Source organism: Psammomys obesus, unplaced genomic scaffold (assembly GCF_907164565.1).
Source record: "Psammomys obesus unplaced genomic scaffold, mPsaObe1.curated_primary_1811, whole genome shotgun sequence".
NCBI classification, from domain to species: Eukaryota; Metazoa; Chordata; class Mammalia; order Rodentia; family Muridae; genus Psammomys; species Psammomys obesus.
In genome coordinates, this window is record NW_026596463.1 from 6,193,689 (window position 1) to 6,217,637 (window position 23,949).

Here is a 23,949-nt window from a genome sequence, read left to right on the forward strand (position 1 = left end):
TCAAAATACAAGCATAGATAAGGACTTTTAAAATGATATTATTCTTTTGAAAATCTAAGGTTTATCAGATATCTGTTTTACCCATAATAATGGGTCTTAAGAACGCTTTTAAAATTATTGCTGGTGTCATATTAAAGAGTAAGTTACAAAAGAGAGGGTTCAGTGGTCTGAGATATTAGATAAAAATGTGGAAGGCTTTACCTCATGGTCAAAATTTATCAGAAATACCCAAGGATACTTAGCAAAATATAGTCTTATTTAAATTTACCTCACTCACCTGTTTTCTCAAAAACATTTAATTCCTTTGAACATACCTGTGTCAAGAAAAATTACAAGTTTTAGAAATTCATTTATTAAGTAAAAGTAAAATTCCATCCCTCCCCAATGCCTTAGAGAAAAAGTGCATTTCCAAGAAAGCTCTAGAGCCAGGGGCAGAATTATACCACAAGTGAAAACATTTGTGAAAAAAGACATTGCTGATATTTAGTCTGTTCTAGAGCAGAGAGGAAAGGTGAAAGCTGCCAAATGTCTTTACCAACTACCAAATCTCAAGATGTGAAATGAAAAATTTATATTTATGGTACTGAGTATCCAAGTCATGGTCTGAGAGAAGCTACCTACCACTGAAATAGATCCCTGATCCCTCAACTCAAACACCTTTACAAAGAACCAATTAACAAATGCATCATGGCTTCAAAAATGCAAAGATATCCAACATGAGAAAAAGTCTACCTCATTACTTTACAAAGTCTAATATAATTTAAGAGGAGAAAAATCACATTTATTTATAGAACTATTTATTCCTTTGAAAAATAATTAAGAAAAAAATTAATGACTACAGGTTTTGCAATCAAGCAAACAGAATATATATAGTATGCTACTTTGGGTTGAAAACAATATAGGAGAAAACTGGCTGTGGTAGCATTTATCTATAATCCCATCCTGGAAGACAGAGGCAGCATAATCCTGAGTTTTGAGCCCAACCTAGGCTACATAAGCACCAGATCCTTCTTGTTTCAAAAGGAAGAAAAAATAGACGGGGGGAGGGAGGATAAAACAGGACAATGTACGGACTTCGCATATATAATATTTTGTTGTTAAAGTTAAAACAAAGCCTATAAAATAAAATCACAAATAAACCCAGCAGATGTTCCTTTCCTCTTCTTAGAGCTTATTGTCCTGTCTGCATGTATGTCTGCACATGACATGAGTATCAGATGTCCTTGGAGCTCAAAAGAGGGCATCAGATGCACTGGGACACAGTTTATCTAAGTTGTGAACCACCATGTAAACACTAGAAATTGAACCCAGGTCCTCTGCAAGAGCGACACTTGCTTTTAACTTATGAGCCAACTCTTCAGCCCTACACTTATTTTCTTAATATACTGATAACAATGTACACTTTTCATTTGTATTTACATTTTGTAATAAGTGAGTGTGGGCGAAGTCAAAGGACTACCTCTGGTATCTCAGAATACTGATCACCTGTTTGAAGATGGGTCACTCACTGAGCTGGTGCTCACCAGGAAGCCTAGGCTGCTTGACCCATGGATCTTTCTGATTCTGTCTCCACAGCACTAGGGTTCTAAGCATATGCCACCATACCTAGAATTTTTACTTGCGGGCTGGAAATTGAACACAGTTTCTCATGTTTTAACTCAAGAATGTGGTCTACCTGTCCCCATAGTTACCACTTAAAAAATAAAGTTACCACAAGCAATATCAAAGTTACTATTAACTTCCCAAGTCACCTCATGGTGTACCAATTAAAACCTTGTTTACAGCAAAGCAAAGTTTAACCACTGGATCACAAATGGCGACACATATCCGTAATCTAAATACTCTAGACTAGCGGTTCTCAACCCACTGGTTATGACCACTTTGGGGGTCACATCTCAGATAGCCTGCCTATCACATATTTATATCATGATTCATGACAGCAAAATTATAGTTATGAAGTAGCAACTAAAATAATTGTATGGTTAAAGTTCACCGCAACATGAGGAACTGTATTAAAGGGTTGCAGCATCAGGAAGGTCGAGAACTTGCTCTAGACACAAAAGCAGGGGATTCATTAAGTTTCAGCCAAGTTTGGAATATACTGTGAGACCCTATCTCAAACAAATAATCACAGCAAAAAGCACATGCACACACACGCGCGCGCGCGCACACACACACACACACACACACACACACACACACGCACACACGCACACACAGCTCAGTGGTAGAGCACCTGCCTAGCACAAACCAGGCACTAGGTTTAGTTCCCAGCAATGAAAATATAAGCAATTACAAATAAAAGATTTTTTTTTCTGTTCTAAGTTATGCTTTCTACCTTCTAATTGGAAGCCTAGCGTATGCCCAATAACTTAATTTTAAAAAAGCAAAGCTGAAAAGTTAAAAAAAAAAAAATCTATGTAAAAAAGATAAGAGTTAAAAAAAACAAACAAACTAAATATAGGTGGGTACAGTGGCACCCGCCTATAATGCCAGCACTCAGGGAGGCAGAGTCAGGCTGATCACTATGAGTTCAAGGCCAGCCTTGTCTACAAATAGAGTCCAGGACAGCCAAGGATACAAAGAGAAACCCCATCTTAAAAATAATAACAGTAATAAAAAAACACAAGAACCTAAATATTTGTTTCTCAGTCTTTTAGATCCATTAAAAAAAAATGTCATTTGGGTCAGGTGTGGTAGTTTAAGGCCAGCCTGGTCTAAAGAGCATGTTCCAGGACAGTCAGGGATACCCAGGGAAACTGTCTTGAGAAGTAAAACACAAAATAAAAAAGATCAATAATACATTTTAAAAACAAGTAAAGACTATAGAAGGCATTTCACAGAGAAAGAGACAGAAATAAGCTCTTTAACTTATGCGTAATTTTATCAACTAACACAAAACATTAAAAATTTGGAATACCATTTTTTTCCTATCAGATAAATGATACTTTGTCTGCTACCAAGAACTGTTGGCCTTCAATTTTTCCTTTATGAACACAATTTTAAATTGACTTTCACAGTGAAGTTACAGATTATGACCAGTAGCAGAAACATAACAAAACCAAGAGGCTACTATGAAATTTGTAACACAGTGAACAGGGACTTTATAGTCTGCCTGGACTCCCCGCGGTAGTGACGACTGAGCGAAGTCTGTAATGCTTTATAAGGAAATGCTCTACGCAGAGGGGAGCAAATGAAATGCCTGAGGACACAATGAATTTACACAGCATTCAAGGAATCAAGAGGGCCAACATGGCTAGAAAGCGAGATGGAGACTAGCACAAATGTATGAGGCAGAACAGACTATACTGAGCCTTGGAGGACCTGGCTTTATTCCATAGTACAAAGGAAAAGCCAACACATGATGAAGAAATTATTACTGTTTGTTTGTTTGTTTGTCTGAACACACCAGAAAGTTCACTCAGAGCCCTGAAGTTGTTAATCTGCATACCATAGTTGCTACATAGGGGGCAGAGTGAAGATCCAGATGGATATGTGCAAAAGTGACTTTTATTCGCCTGTTTCAATTGTTGTGTCAGAGGCTTATTGCCTCTCTCTAAGGAAAGGAAAGCTACTTAAGTGAGCAACACAGAAAATGAGAGAAAGGGGAGGCAATTTTACCCCGACAGATTGCAGAGAGAGCTCACATGAAGGCTGAATGAGCCAGAGAAGGAGAAGGAGCCAGAAGATTAAAACAGATTTCTGGAGATAGTTTGAGCCCAAGCAGAGCAATTCAAAGGACAAGAGAGAAGCCAGATTGAGTAAGTCAGCTGGAAGAGGAGGTTAAGCCAGAACAGCTGAGTTGAACCAGCTAGCTCAGAACAAGAAAGGGTGAGCTTATTAAACAGTAAGTCTCAGAGGCTGAAAACATTCTAGGCCTAGGTTAGATCGTATGGAGGCCAGAAGCTTCCAGGACTAGGTCTGGGTTAGCAGACAGAAGCAGTAAGCCTCCGAGACAACAACTGAAACAGGTGAATAAAGTTATTTTTATAGATATGAAGCTAGTAGCTTTATGTTCAGTCACTGGAGGTTTCCGGATTACTGTTCATCAATTAGCTCTTTGAACTGGTTAAAAATGACCATGCCAAAGTACCTTGACCTGGATTATGTATGATGAGAACTGTGAGAAAGAGGTTTTCATATGTCTGTCCATCCATATGTACGTATGTGCATGCATGTATAAAGGTTAAGAGATAGATGGGAAGGCAGTTACTTAATAATCTAATGTTACCTCAGAAGCACATTCTTGATGATCAACTACGGGAGTAATTGAGGACTTTTTGGCAGGAGGAAAGTGAATGCTTTCATCAGGACTGCAACGAAATCTCTTCCTAGATTTAAGATCTAAGTTAGCAGGAAGCTTTTGAGAAGCACCATTTCCAGAAGGAGAGAAGCATGTGGCCTCTTCAACAACTGAAGTTGCTTGTAAACTCCCACTGCAGAGAAAACAAATGCATGCAAAACCAGTGAGTTAGAAGCTACTTAATAACTATTCCAATGAAAGTCCTAATGAGTATCAGAAGTACAACCTGGCAAATAATGGCCACAGCAATAAAAATAATAGTTTGGGATACATTCATACTTAAAGGCTCACAATTTAAGTTCAACAACACTGAATTAAATCTAAGAAACACAAAGAGCTTTAATTCTCAAATAACATACCAAACAAGTTTCACATGATGAAATGTAGTACAACAGATCATGGTTCAAAAACAATAAAACAGAGTTGTGCATCATATACACTTTTTAGTTGTTATTTTTTATTTTTTTATTTTGTTCATGTTTTTGAGATAGGATTTTTCATGTTACCTCTGGATGTCCTGGAACTCTATATAGACCAGCCTGGCCTCTGCTTCCTGTGTGCTGGGATTAAAGGCATATGCCACCATAACTGTCTCAAGTATATGCATTTAAATGGCATCTTCATCAAATATAAAAACATATTGTCTTAAGTTATGACATAATTACTAAATAAGATCTCCACAACCATCACCAACAATGTCAGTGAATGTCATAGTACTCACTTTTATAATATAAATAACACTGACGTAAACAAGATAGGCCTCAATACAGTAATACTGTCTTTCCATACCCAACTCTCAATATAGATCCACCAAAAAGACAAAACCCCTACAAAGAAATACATTAAGTCATCCTAGATCAAATGGATTTACATATGGAGATTTAATAATAAACCCGCAGAAAGACTTGATTAAAGAAATCTGACAGAAAATAAAAAATTCCTAGAAACAAGAAATTTTGGAGATAGCTCCTGAGTGCAACTCTTCAGAACCCACATAAGTAACTAGGTCTAGCCTATGACCAGCAGAGCTGTGGGATAAGGAAGGGAAGGTACAGCGAGACATTGGCCAGTCACCTGACTAGAAAAACAGTACAGAGTAAGGGGGTGAAGAGATGGCTCAGCAGTTAAGAGTACTTGATTCTTGGCTGGATATAATCATGCATTCCTTTAATAGCAACACTCTGGAGGCAGAGGCAGATGGATCTCTGTTGAGTTTGAGGCCAGCCTGAACTTCATAGCAAGTTCTGGGACAGTCAGGGCTACATAGAGAGACTCTATATCTATATATAGAAAAATAAAGCTGGAGTAATAGCACAACTGGCAAAGTAGTTGTATCAAAAGCATAAGGTCAATGTTCAGAATTCCCATAAGAAAGCCAGCACGGTGGCATGAATGTATTCCCAGGGCTGGTGGCATGGGCAAAGGCTAATCTCTGGGGCTTATTGACTAGCTAGACTCTTCAAAACAAAGATGCTGTCTAAGGACTGTTATCCAAAGCTGTATTCTGGCCTCTATGCACATAGCTTCCATTCAAAAGAAATAGAGTGTACCATCAAGGCTTTAGAAGGCAATAAGTGAATCTGAAAATGACAAATGGAAAGTGAAAGGTAGGATCAATGAAGTAAAGCAGGTGACTCCTTGACAGTTTGCTATGCCTGTCCTGAAAAGAAAAACCTGCCCCCAAATAATAAAAGGGCGATAGTATAATACTAGTGAAATTAAAAGCATTACAGAATATTCTGAAAACTATATGCCAATAAATTAAAAACTATAGAAGAAATACACAAATGTCTGATGCACATGACCTGCCAAAACTGAAGAGGAAAAAAAAGCCCTAATTAGATTAATAATCAACACTGAGATTGAAGTAGTATCAAAAAGTCACTCATGAAAGATCTCAGAACCAGAGGAATTTACTACTATATTTTACCAAACTTACAGAACATCAATCTACTAAACAAAACAGCGTTCTTTCAAATTCACTCTACGAAGCCAGTAGTACCTTGCAAAACCTGAGGACACAAGTAAAGATCAACATCCTTGCTAAATACAATGCAGAAATCTTCAATAAAATATTTGCAGATGTAATTAAATAAACATTCCTCCCTTGTAATTCCTCCTTGGAACCCTTAACCTATTTACTCAGCTGAAAAAAAAAAATCTTAAAAAGACCATATACCATGATCTAGTTGATTTCATCTCAAAAAGGATAGTTTAATACATACAAATCAATAACAAAGCATGTAAATATACTCAAGAATAAATATTACATAATATCAATAGATGAAGAATTAAGTCTCTGATAAAATTCAATATACCTTCATGGTAAAAACCCTTTAATAATTATGTATACAAAGACGATACTGCAACACAAAGGCCATATATGATGAATTCAGATAAAATCCTATCAAATGGAACAAAAATGAAAGCATTTAATGTAAGAGCAAGAACAAAACAGAGATTTATACTCTCTGATTAACATAATACTCAAAATTCTAGCTGTAACAATTAAAAGAAAGGAAAGAGACAGAAAAGGGAAAGGATGTCAAATTATCCCTGTGTGAAGATGGTATGATTCTAAAGATAGAAAATCCTAAATATTCCACCCAAAGATTCTCAGAACAGGTAAAGAAATGCAGCAAAGCAGGATATAAAAATAAATATATGAAATTCAGTAACATTTCTTTTTCTGTGGGGAGGAGGTTCAAGACAGGGTTTCTCTGTGTAGCTGTGGCTATCCTGGAACTCACTCTGTAGATAAGGCTGGCATCTAACTCACAATGATCCACCTGCCTCTACCTCCCAAGTGCTGGAGTTAGAGTTTCAATAATGTTTCCATTATACCAATAAAAAATTCACTGAGAATTAAACAATGAAACCAGGAAAAGAATTCCATTCACAACAGCCTTAAAAGAAAGAAAGGAAAGAAAGAAAGAAAGAAAGAAAGAAAGAAAGAAAGAAAGAAAGAAAGAAAGAAAGAAAGAAAGAAAACCCGCTGCAGCAGGTAAAAGACTTTAGAAGAAGCTGAAGGCAGCAGAAGATGTGTTCAGTGTTTAGTCACAGTGTTTAGTCAGGACAGCAATCTGCAAGCCAATGCAATTCCCTTCAGAGCGCCATTCATTCTCCACACAACTAAGAAAAAAACATATAAAAATTCATATAGAAGCACAAGAGCCTCAATAGTCAAAGCAATCCTAAGAAAAAGAATCAATGCTCCAAGTACTGAAATATCCATTTTCAAAATATGTAATGAACACTAGTAACAAAAACAGCAGGACAATGCCATAAAAAAAAAAAAATACAGGCCAAACAGAATAAAGAAAGAAAGAAATGCAAATTATCTGCAGCTGCTTCTTAGCACAGGTGTCAAAACAATACAGTGTACAATACAGAGCTTCGTCCACCTGCGGTGCTGGGAAAACTTACATCCATAGAGATTTAAAACTAGAATCTCGGGCTGGAAAGGTAACTCGGCAGTTAAAAGCACTTGATGCAGAGGAACCGGGTTCAGTTCCCAGCACATGGTAATTCACAAGCAACCACCTGGTTAACTCCAGTTCCAGAGGAATCTGATGCCCTCTTTTGGCCTCCAAGGGAATCAGGTGCATATTCATGGTACATATACATACAGTAAGCAAAACACTCACACATACATCTATAACAAATCTAAAAACACAACAAAATAAAAAGCCTCAAAAACCAAACCAAACAAACAAAAAAACCTAGAACCCTTTGTCTTATCCTACCCAAAACCAACTCCAAACAGATCAAAAATCTTAATGTAAGAGATGGAACTTTGAAAATACAAGAAGGAAACACAAGAGAAACATGTAGCTCCAATAGCTCAGGAAACAAAAGTACCAATGAACAAATGAAATTAAACCAAACTATAGGCTTCTGAAATAAAAGAAAAACTGGAACCTTTTTTTTTTTTTAATTCATTTGTGTGCTGAAGGGAAGAAAGTATATATGCAAAGCATGTGTTGCAAGTTCAGAGGACAACACACAGGAGTTCTCTTCCTCCATCATGTGGGGTCTGGGCATCAAACTCAGGTCATCAGGCTTGCAAACAAGTGGCTTTACCTGCTGTGCTATCTTTGCCAGCCTATGTTACAGAATTTTTTAAAAGGTAGGTATGTATTCCATATCTATAATCCCAATGCTCAGGAGGCTAAGGCACGAAGACTTAGAGCAAAAACTCAAGCCAGGTCACAAAGCCAGACCCAGATACATGCATCTATCAAAGTGTCATAAACAAACACCATCCTTTATACAACCAATATACACTGACTTAGAAACTAAATTAAAAATGGACAACTGATTGCAATAGGTTGCAATTGCTCAAAAGCACAACAGTTCAACAAACTTATGAAAAAATGCAGTATCAAAACTATCTTATCCAGTCTGAATAGCTATTATGAAAAAAAAAAAAAAAAAAGCAAAAAGCAAAAAACAAATGCTGGCAATGATGTGAAAAAAAAAAAAGGAACACACTGCTAGTGGGAATAAAAATCAGGCAGCCATTATAGAAAACACAGTGGAGGTTCCTCAAAAATCTGAAGATAGACCTAGCTTATGGTCCACATATATGTAGATCTGAAGGAAATGAAGTTAGCATGAAAACAAAACAAAACACCCAAACACCCATGTTTATTGTGATACTATCAGTAACAAGTCAAATTATAGAAGCTATGGCATCAGATTAAGTACTCATCAACCCATCAAGATGAGTAGATAGAGAAAATGTTAGAAGTATGTATACATGCATACAAACACATACACACACACAAAGCATTTGCTACTCAACCAAAAGGAAAAATGAAATTTACAACTAGCAAGAAAATGAACAGACCTGGAATAGTGTGTTATGTCAAATAACACCCCCCCCCACACACACCAACAAAACAAAACATTTTTTTTCTCATATGTAGACATTAAAAAAAGAAAGAAAAAAAAAAAAAGACAAACCAGAAACAAAAAATCCTGCAAAAGCAGAAGGATTTTAGGGCAGATGACAGGGGAGTAAAACAACGTCTAAAAGGGGTAGAACAGAGCAGACAAAAGCAAACCACCATATTCATATATGGAAATGTCAAAATGAGCAGCACTAATTTGTACTATTAACATAAATTAATAGTTATAGTTAAAAAAAAAATGTCAGTGAGAGGCTGGAGAGATGGCTCAGTGGTTAAGAGCACTGGCTGTTCTTCAGAGGTCCTGAGTTCAATTCCCAGCAACCACATGGTGGCTCACAACCATCTATAATGTGATCTAGTGCCCCCTTCTGACCTGCAGGTACACATCCAGATAAAGCACTCATGTACTTTTAAATAAATGAATGTTAAAAAAAAAAAGTCAGTGTATAGTTGACTTGTTTAATACTTCTTTCATGAAGTGCCTTTCCTCCTTGTAGAACAGTTTAACTCTTTTTTGCCTTTTTTACCTCAGGTCACTTCTTTCTACTGCATTCCCAGATCTGACCAGTATAGGTGCTGGCAACATAGAACTTGGCATTAGCTGCATGGAGCCATCAATAAATCCTTCTGAGGCATTTGTTGGGATTTCCACCAAAGTTAAAATGAACTCTTGTTCATCTTCTCCATCTTGCTGTGGATCAGCAAATAGATTCACTGTCAAAGTTAAAAGTTAGCAATGAAAAGCTAAACCAAGAAATAGTACAAAATCATTACTTCATCTCTAAAAAAATCTCATAACTTACAATGCCAAGACTAAATAAAAAAATTAAAGTACATCCTCAAACTCCAAACCCCAAAAGTCTAGATAGGATATTTTGTGGACACATTTATAATCTTGAATAAATTGATAAGCTTCACATTTGTATTTTATGACTGCCATTGGCTTATTTTTAAGTCTGTTTTGTGTTTTCCCCCCATAGTTACATGAAAGCCAGGTGTGGTGGAACATACCTGCAATACCAGCATCAGGGAGGCAGAGGGCAGGAGGATCTCTTGAGTTCGAGGCCAGCCTGGACTACCTACCAAGCTCCAGAATATCCAGAACTACACAGAAAGACCCTGTCTCAAAAAAAAAAAGTTACACTTAAAAATTATACTACACATTATCTATGACACTTTGCTGGAAGTAGCTTTTCATACCTGCTACGTTTGGAGGATTGGTCATATTTTCTTGTTGGACTTCTGGAATATGAGATGGTACACTCTGCCATTTAAAAAAAAAATTGAAAAGAAACAAGCTTGAAAAAGTTTCTGATAGTTTGACATATGGTAAAAAGACAGCATCTCCAAATTTAAAGGCCTATCTTAAATAAGCTTAAAATACCCCGATTCAATTGTCAGATACGATTATTCTACAGTTTTTGAAGTGTCAGGGTGGAGATCCAAACTCCTCCCTTTAGTCCATGTTGTCAGGTGCAGCAGGTACTTGAGGAGGTAACACCCAGGTAGGGATAAGCTTGCCTCCTCCCTTCTGTTCTCCACAAACCACCAACATAAAGATTGTAACTTTCTGATGCTTAGAAGCTTCAGGCTTTCATTTTGCAACAAACATGCTAACAACTGGCTCAAGTAAGGCTTGCAATGGGCACCCTAGCTACTATTGTTAAGAAGAGCTGGGTCTCACTGAACAAATGTCTAACACAAAGGAGAAAAAAAATATCCTTATAGCCAAGATCTCACAGACAACATCCTAGCCAAGTGATTAGGCAGTATCTCCACACCACTGCCTCTGTAGCAATGCAGTCCTCAAACTGTATGGGATGAGAATACTGACTCTGAATGTAGCACTCATGTTACCACTTTCTAAGACATCTCTTTTTCTTATTAAAGATTATTTATGGAAACAACTCATGTTTGTAACTTTCAAAAAGATTGTTATACTATATTTATTAATTTTTAAGAAGAAAGCTAACTGAGAATCAGTAGTCATTACTCTGCTTTTTTTTTCTTACTTTATTGGACTATTTTTTTTCTTAATTTTATTTTTATTAGTTACATTCTGTTAACTCTGTATACCAGCTATATCCCACTCCCCCATTTCCTCCCCAATCCTACCCTCCATTACTCTGCTTTTAAAAAGATCTTATTTTTACTTCTGTGTCTATGTGCATATATGCCATGTATGTGGGTGCCCTCAGAGGCCAGAGCCAACTGATAAGAGTGCTCGGAACCAAACTTGGTCCTTAGGAACACATACTTTTACCTGCTGAGCCATCTCTCTAATCCCCTATTACCTTATTTATGATGTGTGTTGCAAACATTTGTAAAAGTCAGAGAAAGACTTGAGGGAGTCCATTTTCAAGTCCTGGTTAAACGTAGGTTGCCAGGGTTGGTAGGAATCACTCTACCCGCTAAGTCATATTGCCAGCCACCAATCAAGTTTTTAAGTTTGCAGTTAGGATTGGTGATATGGCTCAGCAGGTAACCCAAGTTCAGACCTAGAACCTACAGAGTGAAAGTAAAGGCCTCCCAAAAACTGTCCACACACCTCTACAAGCAATACGGTATGTGCTTGCCTATGTGTGTAAACTCTCTCTGTTTCTCTCTGTGTGTCTCTCTGCCTCTCTCTCTCTCTCTCTCTCTCTCACACACACACACACACACACACACACGTAAAGTATGTACAATGGAGAGCCATACCAAAGGAAAAAAAGACAGAGAAAGAAATTAACAATGATTCCAAGAAAACAAAGTATGTAAATCCTTACAGATTTTTATAACTTTTCTCTAAGTCTGAAATTATTTCAAAGGAAAAAAAAAAAAAAAGGTGGAGATGGACTAGAAACCTCTTGGAAATAGACATACTTCTTATTTTCTGTTTCCTTTAACAAATCATAGTGTCCTACATCTATTTTTATGTTCCTTTTCTTTAAACAAGCTAACTTATTCTGTCCTTCAAAACTCAAGCGCTTTCCCATCCAAGGAACTATTGAAGAGAACACTGATGCCTCATCTCCAGAGATGAAGGTGGGAGCGCAGACACCACCCGGTCTTGTTTCAGTCTCTGTCACAGCCTCTATCAGCCAGCCCAACCATTCCTTTCCTCGTGTTTCCCAAAGCTCCTACGTCAGTGCCTCAGGTCAAGCAGGTAGGAGTATCTCAGTAAACATTTGTTCTGTCAATGAACTGTTAAGATCCAGAGGTAAGATGTAAGAATTCTCCAGCTTTTACAACAAAGCTGGATAACATTTGTATATCTCTATGGCAGTGTTTCTCAGCCTGTAGGTCACAACCATTGGGGGGGGGGGGGGGTTTCAAATGACCTTTTCACAAGGGTCACCTATCACATATCCTGCAAACCAGGTATTTACATTATGATGCAGAAAAGTAGCAAAATTACAGATATAAAGTTGCAACAAAATAATTGTATGGTTAATAAGGTCACTACAACATGAGGAACAGTATTAAAGGGTCACAGAATTAGGAAGGCTGAAAACCCCTAATCTATGGTCTTGGAGGGGTCAAGCGACCAAAAACACACCAAAAGTTTTATCCTGCTTCTGTGTTGTATTTGGTTTTGAGACACGTTTTTCTAGAACTGAGGCTAGCCTGAAGCAACTGGGCTCCAGAGACCTTCTCCCCTCAGCACAGGCAGGGTCACCATTCCCTGTCCACAGTCCACTCTTGCCATGGTAAAACTGAGATCACAGAGAGGAATAGCTGGCAGGAAGCACAACGGGGCTAACCAAAGAACATTTTCAGAAGTTAAACTGGTTAAATGAACCTACACGTTTGGGGTTGTTTGTTTTAAACATAGGGTCTCACTATGTGGAGCAGCATGGCCGGGAACTCAGAGACCTTCTTACCTCTCCCATCCAAGCCCTGGGATCAAATATGTGCATCACCACACCAAGCTTGATTTTGTTTTTTTTGACACAGGTTCTTGCTATGTACCTCAGGCTAACCTAGTTCTTGTTATATAGCCCAGGTTGTCTTCAAATTTGAGTACTCCTGTCTCCAGCTGAGAGATGAGATTACAACTGTGTGCCCCCATGCCAGGGTGAACTTACATATTTATAAACGGCTTACTGAACTGAAAAGGTTAAATTTATTATATGGAACCTATGTTTTTCTAAATGTAGAGAAAGAGAACCACATTACTCATTACAGCATCTATATTCCATTTTACCTCTGGCACAGGCAGCATGAACATGCTGCTGCCTTTGGAGTCTTCTTTGAGGGGTTCTTCAGCAGGACTCTCACCAAGACTCTTGCCTGAATCAAGTGTGGGGAAGCCTGTCTCAGAGGAAGCAACAGCAGCATCCGATAGCTGAACCTCTTGCAAGTTTTCCTCGTGACCTCCATTTCTGGAATAGTTTCAGTACATTACTTTAAATCAGTCGACCAAGCATGGAATTATTTTTTAGGACTAAGTATTATCATTTAATGTAATGTTTTCAAGCTTTAAAAATGTTAGCTACAATGGATTTTTTTTTCAATACAGTTCTTACAGCTATGACCTGTGGCAAAAGCAAAGGCAAAATATAAAATCAACACCGGTGTCTCCTCCCTCCTTTACCTCTCACTAAGGATTGCTTCTTGAGAACCACTGTTCCCTTCAACATCATGCACACACAGTGACTGGTTCTGCTCCTTAGCCTCTGCTGCTGAAACTGGCTCCAAGCTTTCATCTAATTCCACCACTTTGGAATCATTTGCTTCAGTTTCTTTAAAAGGAAAGAAGGAAGGAAGGAAGGAAGGAAGAAAGGGAGGGAGGGAGGGAGGAAGGGAAAGAAAGAAAAAAAATACTTTTAAGATGTAGTTCAAAAGAGTACATCTAAATCTCAATACTAGAGACATTCTGTCTTCAAAGATGGATTTGGTGACCTGCTCCAAGTTTCTCATACTCCCAAATTCAGCTTATTCACATGGCAGAAGAATGGAATCTGTGAAGGCTTTGAAAAGTAAAGCGTGATTAATGAAACCTGCACTGCACATGCTTCACTCCTGGCTGCCAAAGTAATGGCATTCTCACTTATGCTAACAGTTCTATGGTGTCAGAACTGAAAGCAATACTATAGTTAAGGACTGGCGTGACGCCTCTGCCACTTACAGTGCCTGCCAACAAGACTGAGTTCAATCCTCAGGACCAACACAGGGGAAAACTGAATCCCAAGAGTTGTCATCTGATATCCTCACATCCTGTATGACACACACACGCACGCACACCTACATGCACATGGAATAACAATAAAGTGATTACAAACTCACACCCAAAAGAGGATTAGAAGTGAGTATAAAAGAGTCTAATTCTACTATCCCGGTTGTCCTGGAAAGGTGTAATGTGTGTGGCAGGTGAGGTGGCTCAGTGGATAACGGCATTTGCCATCAAGCCTGATAAACACAGTTCAACCTCTGGGTCTCACATTGTGAAAGAAATTATTCCAGCAAGTTATCCTTCAGCCACATACTTGCACCGTGGCATGTGTTCAGGTGCATGACACAGACTCACACTAAATGTAATATAAAATTTAAATGATATCACAAAGGGAAAGAGAAACACTTGCAAATCAAATGAGTGATGTAAACTAGGGCAGAGTGGTGGAGGTGGGGCAAGCCGACAGAGAGCCATATAAACACTTCTGGATACTGCTTAAGCCAGTTCAATGAGTTACCTACCTGCACATAGACACTATGCCAGACACTGATGGCTGAGAGGAAACCTCAGATATTAGGAACCCAAAATTAGGGGGAGTGATGATAATTATCTAGATTTTGTAAGCATGAATTCAATCATCTGGGAAGGCCATAGTCTCCACTGCTTTTCTTAAGGAATCAGGCCTTTTGCAAGAAGAGGAAGTGGAAAAGGAAATGAAACTGGGAGTTAACATATACACTACAATAAGGCTGTTTTTAAAGTGAGGGAGCTTGAGAGATGGCTAAGTAGTTAAGAACACTTGTTACTCCTGCAAAGGACCCAAGTTTGATTCCCCGCTCCCACATAGTAGCTCCCAACTATTCGTCACTCTAGTTCCAGAGGATCTGACATACCCTCTGGCATCTGCAGGCACCAGGCACACAGAGTGCGCAGACATATATGCAGGCAAAACACTCATGCACATGAAATAATAAAATACAATAAAGCAGCTGGCGGGCAAACCTGATGACCGGAGTTTAAGTCCTGGGATTCATGGTAGAAGGAGAAAACCAAAGCCTGCTCTCCATCTCCACATGTATACTGAGGCACTTGTGCTTACACACACACACACACACACACACACACACACACACACACACACACACACAGTAAGTTTAAAAAACAAAAAAGAAAGAAGACACATATCATTAGCCAAAATTACAATGAAACCCTGCTTCACATCAAGATATAAAACGAAAGTAGTAGTGTCTGGGAGGGATATAGATGTAATAACTCACGTCTAGTGTTTGTTTGCCAGGCTTGAATCCCTGAGTTCAAACCCCTGAACCACTAAAAAATTAGGGGTCTGGCAAGAGACAGAAAGTAAAATTCCTTGCAGTTGGGAGACTACAAAAAGGAAGATTTATCTAAGTTCAAGGCCAGCCTGAGCTACACAGTGACCAGTAACTCACTGTATAGCTCTTAGTGAATGCATAGTGAAATCCTGTCTCATGTGTGAGTGTATTATGTTTGTGTGTACATGAGAGAGAGAAATCAAACTCAAGTCTACAAGCTTGTGTTGCAAGTGCCTTTACTTTACCCTCTGAGCCACCTCGCATGACCACGAAGTACTTTTTATCAATGTAATTTTGTAAGAGTAAACTCACCTCTTTGAATTTCCACTTTTGCCCCTTTGGCTATGCAAAAACTGGCAATTTCTTCCTGATGACCATCAAGCTCACTGATGTCTAAAATCGCCTCAGAATTTGGTTTAGGTGTAACAGGTGTGACAAACTTACTCTCCATTCTCAAATATGTGCTCACTGTAGAAGTTGAACTCCTAGGAGAAAAGAGGTAAAAGTTACCAGTTATGCAAGAGTCCCTTTGCTGTGGTCTGTTCTAGCACTGATACAGTTAATAAACTACCATTCAGGTACGACATCATATAAAGTAATTGTTTGCTTGTCTGTTTTGATAGACAAGAGTATTAAAATGGCAACTACCTACTGCTTCAGCACCCAGAAGGCTCAAGTTACAGTTATGTACCATCACACCTGGTAAATGTTCATTCTGAATGCTAAAATTAAAAAGTGGTTAAATTTACTAAGAGACTTAAGAAAAAAGAGAACACACTCGTAAAACAAACTACATTTATAAAAACCTATTTTATTTAAGTTTCAAAGACACAGAAAACATATTGCTGTGACTTTATATGCAAACCCATAAACCATTATCAGTATCAGCTAATCTTACTGTGTAAAAAAATTAGCATTGTGTACTTTAAATTTACAGACAAGCATTTCTAGAAGCTCCTAACTGAGTTGACGGTGTGGTTTGGCTGTCTTTGTGACTCAAATATTATAATCACCTGGCTGACAGAGTACCCTCCACTTCTTCCATCACAGCAGTTTCTTCTCTGTTACTTTGTTCCTCCGATAATTTCTTGTTTTCCTCAAATGATGTAGGCGACATACTAGTAACAGGTGAAGAAACCTCCTGATATTCATGAACAATTTTGTGATTTACATTATCTGGGCTAAAAGGAACATGACTTTTATCCTTTGAATGAACATCAGGAAATACACATACTCCTACTGCAGAAGAAAATAGGAAATTAAAATTGGCCCAATATTAAATAGCTACCTGAATAAAATTAATTTCTCAACATTCAAGAATTGTCTAAGTTAATTTCATTATTAAAAGTGGGTTCAATTAGGATCCAAATTTAATTTAATTATCTCACATTTCATTCAAGAATTTGACTCAAATAAGCTTAATTCTTATCACTAAAATTTTGGGGTACTCTAAATAAAAGCTGTTACTTTCAGTAACTATATAATTGAATTTCAAGACAGGGCATTTACTTTTATTTACTAGTTTTTGAAAACTGTACGTTATGTACTAGAAATCTGTGCCAGGCTCCAATATATATTCTGCCTGAGAAGGAAGCCCTACCTGAAACACAAATTAGAGACTTCTCTTAAAAAAAAAAATAATAATAATAATAATGCAGTTATGAACTTATGACTCTAACAGTGAAAAACAGCAGATCACCATTAACAGTCAACACAATTGCCAGTAATACAATTAGCTATAGCTAAAGATAACAAAGAAAAGACCTCAGTTTCTGGGGTAGGAGATCTAGCTCAGTTATGAAGCACTTGGATAGCAAGCACGGCCCTGGGTTCAAAACCCTATACCACAAAAATTAAAATCAACAACTACATAGTTTCTATGTTGGCTTAATGTATTAAAGATTCAGGTTAGCATTTCCGTTGGCTTCTTCCACTACTAGTTGAATAAATCACCTCAGTAACAACTATTTGCCCCTTCATAGATTTATATCTGCTATGATCATCATCTCAAGCAGGAATCCCTTTCCTAAAGAAATATCTATAAAGTGATCAGTGGCCAATGACCTCCATTATCTAAAGTTTGTGATGCTACTACAGGTTGAGGATTTACTAGATAACAATTCTGTGAATACAAATTACTCTCTCTCTCTCTCTCTCTTTCCCCCTCCTTTTTTAGATTTATTTATTTACTTTTTCTGTATGAGTGCTCTGTTTTCATGCACACCAAAAGAGGGCATCAGATTCCATTACAGATGGTTGTGAGCCACCATGTAGTTGCTGGGAATTGAACCCAGGACCTTTGAAGAGCAGCTAGTGCTATTAACCACTGAGTCCTCTCTCCAGGTCCCAGTCCCAAGCCCCTTTTCTTTTTCAAACATCAGACAAGCTTTGGCTGACCTGGAACTCAGTATGCAGACCAGCAGGCTGGCAGCAAACTCAAAGAGTTCTGCCTGTTTCTGCTCCCAATGGCTGGGGCCTAAAGGGCATCAAGCACAGCCAGATTATTCTTTTATTTTTGATTATTAGCTTTGCTTTTTAACAGGTGAACCATCTCTCCAGTCCCAAATTATTCCTAATAGCCAACTGCTTATCTCAAAATTGTTGTCACTACACCTAAAGAGACTAAGTAACATAATGAATAATAATACAATTCCTTATGAAAAACAATGCTGCCGACAATTTCTACTGTCAAAGCCTTCTCACTAAAGGTGGTCACTCAGCATGTAGGAGTAATTTTTAACAGATTTTAAAGAATGTTCTTTGGGTGGGATTTATCTTCCATCCTTACCGTCACCCTGCTCAGTAACAACCTCTGACTGTAATACTATATCTCCCATTGTAAGTAAAGTTATGGCGGCTTCAGTACTTCCATCACTGGGACCTATTAAAACAGAAAAATTAACCTAGTAAGCCCCTTTCCTTAACAAAGGCATTCTCCTCAGAGACTACTTTCCAGCAAACAGTTTCAATAGCCTTCACACCACTATCCCAGTGCTAGTGTCAGTCTCTTCAGGTCACACACTACATACTCAGAGATCACTAATGTTGACTTATCACTCTTAGTCACTGAAAACACTTCCTGCACGTTAATTCTGAGCATCTCCAGAGGAAACATCACTACTTTGTTACTGAACATTGACTCTAGGCTCACCTTTTAAAGTTAGGTTCTGAAAAGCCCAGGTTCCTAGCAAGACAACAGGTTAATGTCTTCGTTCTACATTTTTAGCAAACTGTCCCATTTACTTAACACCACTGCTAATCACTATGCTACAGTTAACCAAGTAGGTTTATTTGTTTGTTTGTTTGTTTTATTTTTTGAGACAGGGTTGCTGTGTAACAACCCTGGCTGTCCTGGAACTCGTTCTGACCAGGCTAGCCTCGAACTCACAGAGATTCACCTGTCTCTGCCTCCTAAGTACTGGGATTAAAGGTGTGCGCTGCTGCCACCAATACCACCATCACCACCATCAGGTTTAAGCAAGTAGTTTTAATCAGTTCTTTGTTAACAGTTACCTGGTTCTTCTTGGGTCTGTTCACCTATGACCATTTCCTAAAAAAAGAAAAAGATAAGTAACATCTTAAGTGTTTCCCCCAAACAAATGTCCTGGTTTTGTTGTTGTTTTAAGCATATTTTACAAGTCTTTCCTGTGTTTTAGTTATGATAGTAAAACTTTTCTAATTTATGTTTATTCATAAAGGTCACAAGTAAGAACAAAAATAATAACTTAAAGGCCAAATTCTTTTGTATCTTACTCCTGCTTTACCTGTCTCTTCAACATCTAACCATTTTTAGGTCTTCACAGTCATAATCCTTCAAATTGAGTCAAATGTGCTACCAGTTTTTACCCAATAAAAACTAAAGTCTGGAGAGGACACAAACTTTCTTCACTGAGTGGCTTAAAATAAAACAAATGTTAATAAATGATGAGTACACAGCAGACACCTGTCCAGCCCAGCAGAATTGTCAAGCATGGCTTAAAAAGCAAACATTTATAGCCTCTAGAATTGGTTGTAACAGCAAAACCAAATGAAAAACAGCTACTCAGCAAGATCTATATAAACTGGTCACTAAAACAGCACTTGTGAAGCCCAACTGTTTGATGCTGCCTTCCTTCAGCTGTTAGTGCCTAAGCTGCTGCCAGCTCTCTTCCTGCCACAGGTACCAAAGAAGCAAGACTTCAGCACCTAACACCATCATCAACAACTAAACACTCACAGATAATAGCTATTATGAATATATGGACATAAATACGTTTGAAATACTAATAAACAATGTGGAAGCATATAAAAATTACACATGATAATCAAGGAGGAAGTTCCTCAGGAAAGTAAGTTTTCAACACCCAAAAACCCTTGTTAATACAACTTGTCAATACAGTAACAAAAAAAATTATGTATGTATATCAATGCAAAAAAATGAAAGATTAAAACTCTCAAAATTTACATATGACAAAGTCTAAAACCCTATCATGACAAAACACACAATAAATTAGGACAGCCTGATAAAGACCATCCTAGAAACCACACAGCTACCATTATACATTAGTAATGTAAGATCAGCTGCTTTCCCCTAAGACTATGACCAAATCATGAATACCCATTTGTTAGCTGTGGGGTGAGGGGTAGAGGGATGCAAGAGTTGATACACGCCTTTAATCCCAGCACTTGGGAGGCAGAGGCAGGTGGATCTCTGTGAGTTTGAGGCCAGCCTGATCCACAGAGTGAGTTTTAGGACAGCCAGGGCTACACAGAAACCTTGTCTTGAAAAAACAAAAAGAATGCTCTCTTTACTATGTCTACAAATTGATTTTTACAACCAAGGCTCTAGCCAGGACAATCACATAAGAAAAAGAAATAAAACATACTCAAATTGGCAAGTACTAGAAATTGAATTTCAAATTCCTAATACTGTAAATGTATGTTCCCTGGAAAAGGTCTTTATAAATGTGCTCAGTTTGAAAAAAAACCATAGCGTTGGATTCAATGGGTCAATAAAAAACACAAACAAAAACAAAGAAAGAATGTCATAAGGCAATGAAAGCCAGGGTTGGAATGCCATGAAATGACAAAGTGCTAGCACATTTCTGAAAACTGGGAAGAAAGGGAGGGAATACTTTCTTCCTCAGATCCATTAGAAAAACCTAGCAGAAGTGGCTGTACACATACATATATGTATACACTCATATACACAAAATAAAAACAAATATAATTTTTGTTGTTTCTTAAAATCCAACTCTACTACAATATTTACGATAGTGTAGTTAATGTTGTATAGATACTGGTTTGTTTGTTTTTTTTAAATATAGACTTATGCCTTAGAATTTTGAGGTGAAAGTCTATGATGACCTTGAAAGCTTTACCAAACAAACACAAAAATAAGTTTTACAATCAAAAGTAAAACCCATGCCAGGCACAGTGGCACATGCCTGTAATCCCAGCACTCAAAACAGGCAGAGGCAGAGGCAGGCAGATCTCTGTGAGTTTGAGGCCAGCCTGGCTTTTAAAGTGAGTCCAGAACAGCCAAGGCTACACAGAGAATCCCTGTCTCAAAAAAACTAAAATGTAAAGCCGTTGATAATTCTCATAAAAATAGTTCTCCAGATGAGAGAAAAAAACTAAAGCATGTTATGAAAATAATCCTGTACTCTTTAGGAGGTAAACAAAGGAAAGGCAACACCTGAATACAGACACTTACAAATGATGACGGATGCAAGTCTTTTTCTGGGTGCACATCCTGAGTTGTTGCATCCATGTTTGAAAGCTGATGCTCAACAGTTACACATCCTATGTCTGCAACATCCATGGTTATCTCAAGCTGTCATAAGAAGTCTTATCAGTTCAATTTGACAAATTACAAACATTAAAATACATCATTTTCCACATTAATAAGCAAAATTAAAATGCAGAAATATGCCAGTTACACAACTTAGCTAATTACAGTAATTCTTAATGACTAATAACTTAGCAAAAGTAAAATACTACATTTCTGAGGGTTCTGAGTCTATTACAACCAGTAATCAAAATTTCTACACTACTCTTCTGAGTAGCTGGCGTTTCACTTTCCATTCCTCTTGTCCAGTTCCTTCCACTTGCCTAACATTTATGTAATGTTTTCAAAAATACAATTGTATAAGCATAGGGATACAAAGTCAAACTAGATACACATGGTCCCTGCCTCAATAGACTCATCATTTAAGAAAACCACACGCTAACTACACACAAAACTACCTGTATACTTAGAAACGACTTAATGTGCTTAAAAACACTGATCAGCTTATCACTCCTGTGCAATAACCCTCTCTACCACCCCAAGGTAATGAGTTCACACACATTCTTCACTTGAGAGCTGAAAAATAAAAGAAACATAATTTTTTAAAGATTTATTTTATTTAAGCATGTGTAGAGGCCGGCGCAGACAACACCATCTGCAGAGGACAGTAGGGTTGTTGGATCCCTCTGAGCTGCAGTTACAGTGTTTGCTGGGATCTGAACTATGGTCCTCACAGTTGAGCAGCAACGGAGTATAGCCCAGAGTGCATGTTGACAGGCCCTAACTTTGACTGCGAGAACAGAGGAAACAGTGCTACTGAAGAAGATGTGCTGTAGAGACAGATCGAGAAGCCTGATTACTGGAAGTTAATTTCACTTGCCTTTACCCAAAGTGATAGTGGGAGGGGCCTATAGGTGAACTCTATCAACTATTAACCAGTTGTCCTTCCAGAAAACTAACTTTTCTTTGGCATTTTCTTAGAGTATACAAAACTTACATTCAATGTACTTACTTTGAACTTTCAGTATTAATTTCAAAAATTCTAACTCATTTACCTTTATAACATGGTATTATTAATCCTAATTATAAGTAATTTTCCTTTCCATTCACAAATGTAATTTACAGATTCAAAAATTGCACCATTTCTTAACTATGTATCATAATACTACTAGAACTGTTTCTTACATTATTCCTATCTCAGCGAACTACTGATTCTGTTTCAAATGACTCAGAAAGTATTCTAAATCCTATACAAAACTGATTCAGATAATCTGCTCAATAAGCCAGTTAGGCAACTAAGAATTGAAAGAGTACAGAAAACCTTAAAGCTACAGAGGTGGCATGTGAGACCACAGATAAGACAGGAAGCAAAGCGTGTCCCTCTACTTTATACTCAAATCATTAGAATGCCTACAGCTTTTTTGTTTATTTGTTTTGTTTTGCTTTTAATTTTTTTTAAAAAAGCATTTTTCCATGTAGCCTTGGCTGTCCTGAAACTTGCTCTGTAGACCAGACTGGCCTCGAACCCAAGAGATCTGACTGCTTCTGCCTCCCAGGTACTGGGATTAAAGGTGAGTGCCACCAAAGAAGATCAGAGGAGCGGGGCACACTCAGCTGCAGAATGACCACTTATCGTGAGAGGCCAGGGAGCGGGAAGGAGAAAACACGCAGAAGGAATTGATACAGAGAGAAAGGGAATGGATGGTGGTAAAGATAAAGCATTGAGCACTATTGAATCTTTTTTTTTTTTTCTTTTCCAAACAAAATTTAAATACAGAATCACCATGCAGTCTAGTACATTCTCCAAAAGAACTAAGAGCAAAGAAGCAGGGGCTGGGGCTCAGTTGGTAGGGATCATGCCAAGTTACGTACAGCCCTGGGCTCCATCTCCAGCACCACACACCTATCATTCCAGGAGGCAGGAGAGTTAGAAACTCACGGTCAGCCCAGGCTGTATGAGAAGCAAGAGTTCCAGTTTTGAAAGATGAGGAATCTCTTGGATGGAGGGTAATGATAAAAAATGAGTAATAAAGAAAAAAGAGAGAGTGAGAGAGGAGGGAGGAGAGAGGAGGACTGAAGTACGGCTCTTTTGTAAGTGCTTGCTTCACATACATGAAGCTGTGGGTTCTATCTTCAACATTTCTTAAACCAGTTGTAGTAGCACATGACTGTAATCCCAGCACTGAAGAGGTAGACACGGGAGGACCAGAAGTTCAAGGTCATCCTTGACTACATAGAAAGTTTGAAGGCCAATGTGCAAAGTGAGATACATGAGACCCTGCCTCAAAACAAAACAAAAAACAAAAAACAAAAAAAAAAGAGGAAAGAAATTGATTCTATTTTTTCCACCAACCACAACATAGAAAGCCTATTACAGAATTAATAAAAAATACCTGCTAAGACCTTTTTCAAATTAATCAAAAGCTAGATTAAGCAGCTTACAGATAGACACAAGAATAAGCAAGTTT

General features: G+C 37.9%; 1 protein-coding gene across 4 annotated transcripts in view; it reads right to left on the reverse strand.

Annotated features, from left to right (window-relative positions):
• Bdp1 (B double prime 1, subunit of RNA polymerase III transcription initiation factor IIIB) overlaps window positions 1-23,949 on the reverse strand; it is a 100,457-nt gene that overhangs the window by 12,669 nt on the left and 63,839 nt on the right. For 3 of the 4 annotated variants that reach the window (XM_055598368.1, XM_055598369.1, XM_055598367.1), the window contains exons 26-36: window positions 21,407-21,526; window positions 19,225-19,261; window positions 18,500-18,592; window positions 16,725-16,950; window positions 16,024-16,196; window positions 13,799-13,946; window positions 13,409-13,586; window positions 10,420-10,483; window positions 9,747-9,933; window positions 4,232-4,436; window positions 278-314 (exon numbers count right to left, since the gene is read on the reverse strand). In XM_055598368.1, the coding sequence (XP_055454343.1) occupies window positions 278-314; window positions 4,232-4,436; window positions 9,747-9,933; window positions 10,420-10,483; window positions 13,409-13,586; window positions 13,799-13,946; window positions 16,024-16,196; window positions 16,725-16,950; window positions 18,500-18,592; window positions 19,225-19,261; window positions 21,407-21,526 (1,468 nt within the window). Of the gene's footprint in view, window positions 1-277; window positions 315-4,231; window positions 4,437-9,746; window positions 9,934-10,419; window positions 10,484-13,408; window positions 13,587-13,798; window positions 13,947-16,023; window positions 16,197-16,724; window positions 16,951-18,499; window positions 18,593-19,224; window positions 19,262-21,406; window positions 21,527-23,949 lie in introns of those variants that run through there. The other variant, XM_055598370.1, reaches the window with a different exon arrangement.